Source organism: Talpa europaea (genome assembly GCF_964194135.1).
Source record: "Talpa europaea genome assembly, chromosome: 9".
NCBI classification, from domain to species: Eukaryota; Metazoa; Chordata; class Mammalia; order Eulipotyphla; family Talpidae; genus Talpa; species Talpa europaea.
This window is the reverse complement of record NC_140076.1, coordinates 76,924,937-76,933,190: the sequence shown is the minus strand read 5'-3', so window position 1 is coordinate 76,933,190 and position 8,254 is coordinate 76,924,937. Positions and strand designations below refer to the sequence as shown.

Below are 8,254 nucleotides of genomic sequence, written 5' to 3'. Positions count from 1 at the left end.
TGGGCCCCTGAGAGAGTTCATGTTGCCAGCAGTACACCCCATGGCATCTCAGAGGTACACCAGAGGGCCCTCTAGGCTCAGGGTGTTGCGAAGGCATTCCTGTTTGTATGGCTTCAGGATGGAACCAAGGAGGCTCTCATAGACTCCAAGGCCAGGTTCTTCACTCTGGTTGACAGCAGGGCAGGAACCAGCAGAAAGTGGCCAAGGGCTAAGGGAGACGAGACTGAGATACCCTTTGGAGTCTGGAAAGCACCTGGAATTCTTGGGAAGAGAGGGTAGTGGCAGCCCCACTCAGTTCTTCTTGGTTTTGGGAGTGTCATATTTCCTCTTGCTGGAGTACCACAACAGCAGGGGGATGCCTATGGAGGGAAGGGTCATGACCCCAAAGGCTGCCCAGTCCAGCTGTGAAAAACAAAAAAGGCCTTGCTTAGAAGTCTGAACTGGGCCCAGGAGATGGGAAGAAAGGCCCAATGAGAAAGGCAGTAGTCTAGCCCACACTGTTAGCAGAACGTGGCAGGAAGGCTCCTCTGCTCACTGACTCAGAAAGGCTCTCTAAGGGCCAATCCATCTTTCAAAGTATGGAGCCAAAGGCTTCTGCTACCCCAACCCAGACTGGAGAAAATCTTAGCAGAATGACCAGATCTTTCCCTGAGAGTTAAACTGCCTGTGACCTAAGCCCTATTCACACCCCTAGGGCCTCTCTTGCATTCCTCATCTCACAATCTGCCCACCAGCCTCACTAAGCTACTTGCCATTCCTGGATCGCATCACACATTTCCGCACTTCTGAACTGCTCCCTCTTCTTGGGATGCCTGCCCCTCCTTACCTCTTCTTTGTTTGAATTTCACCTTACCCTGCTCCTCAAAGATGAGGTGAGCTGTTGGGGCTGCATGTTCCTGCAGCACCTCGTGTATAATCTATCACAGCGTTTTCCCCAGTGAATTATTCTGAGTCCACTACGAGCCCATCTTGAATGGAAGGGACTTGTCTTGTTTGCCATTGTTTTTCCAAAGCAAAGCACAGAACTGAGCATGCAACTAGAAATGTTTCATAATTATTCACTGAATGCATGGATAAATGCATTTCTTCATTCAGCACTTCAGGCAAATCTTCAAAACAAAATTCTCTCCTAGACCAGATCAAAACAAAATCCTCACTTCACCTCTGATTCTCTGCAACTCCCTGAATCTAAGCAGATATGCTTATAATCTCAGAACAGATCCACGACTCTATAAAGAAGGGTCAAGGAAAGGCTGAGTAGAGAAAAAGGGTAGTTTTTTAGTTGTCAATTGTGATCGCCTTGTCAAAAATCCCGGTTAAACCAGGATATTTGCTGGCTGCCTGTATTGGACACACATACATACACACAAATAAATATGGCAAGAGCCAATGGACTAAGTAAATCTTCCAAACAGCTCAAGGGTCCAAGAACCAAGAGGATATCCTCATCCCAGGGGAATAAGAGGGAGCACTGTAAAGCTTACAAAGTGGGGGGAGAATCTCCTATCAAACTCCCGCTGAGCCAAGATTCCTCCCTGTCCAGGCGCACTGGTAAAGCCAACCTGAAATGAAGAAAAGAAGGGTGTTAGACAAGTCTCCAACTCTTCTCGTCTGAGAAAAGGCAGGCCCAACTACTCCAATTCTAAGTGTTAGTCTTAAGGCTTCAAGATGAGAAAAAAGCTTTTGAATTAGAGAGTTGGATGACTCTTAGTGTTGCAAGGAAGACTAAATCAGGAGCCAGGAGACTCGAGAAACATAAGATGAACAGTGACCAAACAAGGCAGACCAAGCACACAGCTGGAATTAAAGCCAAATCCTGTCTTAGCCTCAGGCTCTGAAGGGCCGGTCACCATCAAGGCCTCTCCAGAGGACCAGGTGTGAAATGAGCTATCCCTGGCCATCAATTCCTTATTCCTCAGGTGGAAATACTCTTCTGTACCTCACAGGTTGACATGAGGCACAAAATGAAATGAGAAGGATTCTGAAAGGTCTAAAGCCCTACCCAAATGTACATTACTAGAGTGGGGCTGAGCCTGGCCCACATTCCTTTGTCTCAGAGAGGAGGCTAGGAGTTTGGAGCACAGTGCAAATAACTTTGTTCTAAAGTGGCTGCTGAGCCTTTGATTTTGTGTCTTTTAACCCATCAAGCACCTTGTAGAGCCAAAGAGTGCTAAAGTTAGTTCTGGAAGAAGAAATAACACAAAAATGTAAAAATGTTAAGTAGGATTAGAAGAATAAGGTTCCATGTGGTTTATAAAAAAAAGAAAATTCAGAAAGTGCATAGAATGTTAGAGTATCTTAACTTTCCTTTATTGCTGTGGTTCATTCTGTTAAGTCCCTCCCACTCAATAGCCTACAGTTCATCTGTAAGCTCCTGTTAAAGCTCTTTGTAAATTCAAGACCTAAACTTCTTTTTTTAAAAAAAAAGATTTATTTTTATACAAGAACCAGGGTACAGGCTAGATGCGCGAGAGGGTGAGAGGATTCACTGGAGCCAGAGCAGGGAACAGCACAGGCAGACTAAAGAAATACACTGCTGAGCGGAGCAGCGGGTGATACAGGAAAGGTCTGCCTCGCCATGTGGGAGTCTCGCTGGCCCGCTGGGATCAAACCTGTGCTGCAGAGGCTGCGGACAGCCTCACAGCGCAGCACTCAACCGCCTGCGCCACCAGGGAGGCCCAAGACCTAAACTTCTTGAGGACAGGGACAGTCTTAATCTTCTTGGTATTCCCCAGTACAAGCATTTCTATCAATCAATCAAAAGACTGCTTACTACTAAGTTTCCATTGTATATGGGAAACAGCAAACTCAGGTAAAGCCCCTGACCACAAGGATTTTATAATTAAATTAGGAGGTGGAGGTGGGGAGAAAAATCTATACATAAGTGAGAGGACAACTAATGACAGTAAATTAAATACTGAAATGGCATAAACTATAACAGCCACAGAAGTTTACATGCAGACAGTGAATGTTCACTGAAAGAATGAGTAGGAAAGAACAATATAAATTGTAAATGCAGAAGCAAGAAACAAATGCAGCTCAAAGCTGGTCTTGAGAAGACTTCAGAGAAGGTGAAGGGGAGAGAGAACCTCCGAGAATAAAGGCAAAGTGGAAAGAATCAGCTCGTGGGTAGGAGGGTACTGGAAGGAGCCTGGCGTTATTAGGAAGCAGGGTCTGTGTGGGAAGAGTAAGAGAGAAAGCTGAAGAGGCAGAGCACAGCCAGACTGTGGAGGGCCGCAGCCGAGAGGCAGACCTCAGCCTTCATGCAATCAGCAGGAGTGTTCTAAGCAAGGGAAATACGGAATAATCTGAGCAGCACAGAAGAACTATAAGGGCAAGAACAATAAACTGAAAATAAATGACACAATCCAGATTAAAAGCAAAGTAGAAGGGAGATGAGGAAGGGGATGCTTCAGCTCTCTCTCACCCATTTCAACTGCTTAATTCTGGGACTTTACAATTTGAAATTGTTTCGAAGGATGCAATCCTGAGTTTCTGGTCATTCTGAACTGCCTCAGCACTCAGTGGCTGCTTAGAAATGATCTGAAAGATTTCCAAGAAGTGAGGGGGGGCCTCCATGGTGGTGCAAGGGGTTAAGTCGCAGCGCTATGAAGCTATTTGCAGCCACTGCAGCATGAGTTCAAACCCCAGGCAGGGAGGTGGCCCACATGGTGCAGCAGACCTCTCCTGTCTTGCCCGCTGCTCCCCTCAGCAGTGTGTTTCAGTACATCTGCCTGTTCTGCTCCCCACTCTGTCTGGTGAATCCTCTCACTTCCCACACCTCTGGCTTACACCCTAGTTCTTGTATGCATAAATAAATCGTTAAAAAAAAGAGATTTCCAAGAAGGCAGATTTGCACCCCATCCAATTAAGGGGTTGGGAAACTCACCACAACAGGTCCATCCTCCTGGGCCAGGTAAGTAATAGTTGCTGAGGTGAAGTTGAAATAACCAGCCTTGAGAGGGCGAAGAACTACGGTGTGAGAGACATTGCTGGCACTGGCCCAAGAATTAAGGAATGAAAGAAATGAACCTAAAGGTGTAACCTTTCAGCTTGGGGGTTAAATACACCATTCACAAAAGGAGTTGCCAACACATTGATTTCCTACTTGCAATACTCTGCAAGAAAAGAAATACAGACTTTTTCTGCTAAGTATATGTCTTTCTAGACAAGTGTGAAGAGTCTGTGATGTACTCAACATTGAAGTTTCTCATTGTGCTCAGTATCGAGGTTGCTGAAGAAAACCTGGTTATGGGTAAAAAATGAGCGACTTAAACTCACAGAAAATCTTTCCTTGATTATAACTGAAAGAGGTTCTTGAAAAGACAAACTAAAAACAAAACCAAAAAAAAATACAAAGAGAACAGTTACCCTCACCAGGAAGTCTAAATATACTTTAATTCACAAGGGGAAAAAAGAATCCAGTTCCTAACTCAGGAACTAACTGATAGGTTCAACAAAAGACTCACTGAGGGCCTCCCTGGTGGCTTAGGGGTTAAGTCTCAGTGCTATCACCACAATCATCTGGTGGCCTAAGTTTGATCCCCCACCAAGGAGCTAATCCACATGGTGCAGCAGACCTCTCCTGTCTCGCCCACTGCTCCCCTCAACAGTGTATTTCAATAGATCCGCCCATTCTGCTCCCCATTCTGTCTCTGGTGAATCCTCTTACCTGCTGCTCCTCTGTCTGCACCCCAGTTCTTCAATACATAAATAATCTTTAAAAAAAAAAAAAGACTCACTGAATGAGTCTTTAAAAGGATTGAGAAGAGTCTTTAAAAGGATTCACATACTGGGCCTCCCCGGTGGCGCAGCGGTTGAGCGCTGGGTTGCGAAGCTGCCCGCGACCTCTGCGGCGCCGGCTCGATCCCCGGCTGCTCCCCGACCACCGGAGGAGGGTCCCACATGGCGTGCAGACCTCTCCTGCCGCCCGCTGCTCCCCTCAGCAGTGTACTTCGGTCCTTCTGCCTGCTCTGCTCCCCGCTCTGGCTCTGGTGAATTCTCTCACCCTCCCGCGCTTCTGACTGTACCCAGTGCATCTATAAACCAACCAACCAACCAAATAAATAAATAAATAAATAAAACATGCCTCTATTAAAAAAAAAAAAAAAAAAAAAAAAGGATTCACATACTAGCTTCTTGAGCATCTTTGCTCAACTACAAACATCTTCCAAGTATCTACATTTTTCCAATATAGTGCATTTTAAGATCTTATAATCTATATTTCAGGAACCTACCTCCTTCTTTAGTTCTACTCTAAATGACCCTCACACAATTTTCACTGGTTTGTCCTGTCCTACCTTATACATCCAGAGAGGTGACAGAAAAACAGTCAGCCATGTCTAGACTGCTAAACGTGACCCTGTCACTTTGTTGGCAACCTCTCCTCCCCACCTCTCGAGGGTTCACCCAGAGTCAAGAGGATACGGGGCAATCCGGTCCCATTTGACATTGAGCATTCCAGAGACAATGCCAAAGTCTTCTGGAGGGAAGGAATCATCAGATAATTCCACATCCAATGCAGCACTAGGAAATGGAAGAAACAAAAGCAGTAAGTAATGTATATAAACTTATAGCAATCAAATCTGCCTGCTTATACTAAAAAATAATAACTACAGAAAAGAGATATAAGTTACATAGTAAATTTGGGTTCACTGCATTAAAAAACCCAGGTCAACAAACGGACTCTATAGCTTAGAAGCACTAAAATACTCAAGTATTTAGGAAGGACTGGGCCCAAACCCACTCCTGCCCCAATTTCTTCTCAAACACACACACGCCCATGTGGGCATGCTTCGGGAGAGGAGCAAGATGAATAGAGAAAACTAAAGGGAATACAACTGAAGAACGGCAACAAAAATGCTGATAGGCTAATGAAATAAAGCAGCTGAAACTTTAAAACCCCTGAGGTAGCAAAGGATCAAACATTTTCTGTCTCCTCATCTCTCCATTTCACGATTCTTGCTTCTTCCCCACTCTGAAACTTTTCCAAGTCAAAAAAGTAGAAGATGGTTTCTTGCAGCAGAGGTAACAATGTCCTCCTCTCCCAAAGGTAGGTCCAGCAATATACTGACTCACTCACACCTGTTGCTGGAAGTCTCCCAAAGCTTAATCACTACTCCTAGCTGAGAAATCTAAGAATCCCAAAAAAGGAACAACTTGAAGCTCCAGGGCCTCCTTACCTTGAACCAACGTTGTAGATGTTGTATTGTAAGGTCAGGTCTCGCCCCTCCACAGCATATCTGTTCAGCAGTGATTTGGAAGCCAAAAGCCTGGCTCCTTCCTCTGCATTAGTGACAGCAAATAGAGCCAACACCACAGATACCAGGAGCCTCATCTTTGGTGGAAAAAAAGCAAAGTGAACAGTCAACCCCAACACGTAAAATCATCAATATCTGCCTGAAAATGCTCCTTTGCAAAGTATATCAGTGCTCTTTTCACTTTATCAAAGCACCAGCCCCTTCCATGGAGTAGTCCATACACCATACGCGACGAGAGCTGATCCATTCGCGAGACTCTCCCACTGCCTCCACCTTGCAGCCCTCGGAAATCAGTTTAAGCACCAAAATATTCGCTAAGTTCTTCCACTCAGGGGTCCTGGATGCTCCCCAACTGGTGGGGTTTTCTGAGAGAAGGCCACGTGGACAGAGCAGAGCCTCGCCCGATGTCAGGCCGATCTCAGAAGTACAGCAGCCTCTAGCTTTCACACAAGGCAGTCCCTCATGACTGCTGTCTTCCCACAGCTCGTCCCCTCCGTCCGGCTGCACTGGAACACTACCCGGCAATCGCGGGGTCCTCCCCGACGCCCCCGTACCCCACCCTCCCTCCTTCCCAGGGATCCCGTTCGTCCTCACCCTCCACATCCCTTTCTGGGTACCCCCACCGGTTCATTTCAATCTGGCCCTCGGCCCTCCCTGCCAGGTTTACAGCTCCTCTCAACGGCGTGCCCGCTCCCCTCCCCGTCCTCCCCGAGCTAACCTCCAGCCGCTGGGTGAGGGGTGGGCAGGAGACGCTCCCCGCTCCCGCCCGCACCCTCAAAGTCCACGGACTCACCGCGCGCATCCTAACACCCTTTCGGGGTCCACCAAGACCGGAAGAAAACGTCAGCAACCGACACACCGGAAATAGGCTCTGTCCGGAAACCTCGGTGCTCCGCCCGAAGCCTTCTGGGAATTGTAGTTCTTGAAGTAGCTCCATCTTTCCTTTTGCAAGGGCCAGCCCACCGACCTCGCAAATGCTGACACTTGCAGTGGCCTGGGCAGTTTGTGTACATGTTTTTCTTACCCTCCCCTCTTCAGTGGCGTTTCGAGCTGGCATGTGACCAGCAGCTAACTAGGTACTTTGTGGAACTGGCAAACCCAGAGATTTGGGCCATTTATCCTAGAATGTCCATTGTATTGTCAGACTAGGAATTACAGAAAAGTTATTACCTCTGGGCCGCCAAGTGAAAACTTTAGTTATCCCCTACATACAGTAATTCACCAAACCATGAGCTTGAGATGCGTAAACTGTAGATCCTTCCTTCTCCATTCTCATTTTAACTGTCAGAGGCATCTCACAGCTTCGTTCATACTCATTAATTAATTAATTAATTAATTTTACTGCAGTGGTCTCCTTGCCTTACCCTGTTTTTCTCTGAACTTTTCAGCTATTACACAAACTTCCTAAAACAATATTTTGCTCACTTTCTCATTTCAGACATTTAATCAGTATGTTATTGAAGTGCAAATAATATTTTTAAAGATTTTTTTAATTTATGCATATGAGAGCTGGGGTGTAGGCCAGAGGTGTGGGGGGAGGGGGGTGTGGTGGTGTGAGAGGATTCACCAGAGACAGAGTGGGGAGCAGAACAGGCAGATCCACTGAAATCCACTCCCAAGAGGAGAAGGGGGTAAGACAGGAGAGGTCTGCTGCACCATGTGGGTTAGAGGCCTGCAAATAAATCCTTACTGACCATTCTATCACCTATGCTAATTTCTGGGAAAACAAATATTTGTAAGACACAGCACTTGACTTGCCATGCTTAGAGGGAGGGACAGATAAGCAGATAATTTTGGCACTGTCTTCAGTGCTCTGGGAGAGGTTAGTATGTGGTTTTCCAGTGTGTAGTTTGTCTTTTCGTTCCCTTAATTATGTCTTTTTTTTTTTTAAAGATTCATTTTATTTATTTATACAAGCACTGGGTACAGTCAGAAGCACGGGAGGGTGAGAGAATTCACCAGAGCCAGAGCTGGGAGCAGAGCAGGCAGAAGGA

The 8,254-nt window shown here is 46.2% G+C and overlaps 1 protein-coding gene across 4 annotated transcripts; it reads right to left on the bottom strand.

The window, feature by feature from the left end:
- Positions 1 to 291: 291 nt before the first annotated feature.
- SSR2 (signal sequence receptor subunit 2) lies at positions 292 to 6,337 on the bottom strand (the record flags this gene model as incomplete). Of its 4 annotated transcripts, none has more annotated exons than XM_084242224.1 (5): positions 292 to 402; positions 1,485 to 1,562; positions 3,890 to 3,998; positions 5,428 to 5,526; positions 6,183 to 6,337. In XM_084242224.1, 5 exons carry the CDS (start codon positions 6,335 to 6,337, stop codon positions 292 to 294), a joined length of 552 nt encoding a protein of 183 aa, XP_084098350.1. The 4 variants fall into 4 exon arrangements, with proteins under 4 accessions (XP_084098350.1, XP_084098351.1, XP_084098349.1 ...); XM_084242225.1 differs by having other exon boundaries at positions 3,890 to 3,992; XM_084242223.1 differs by having other exon boundaries at positions 3,890 to 4,032; positions 5,453 to 5,526.
- Positions 6,338 to 8,254: the final 1,917 nt, after the last annotated feature.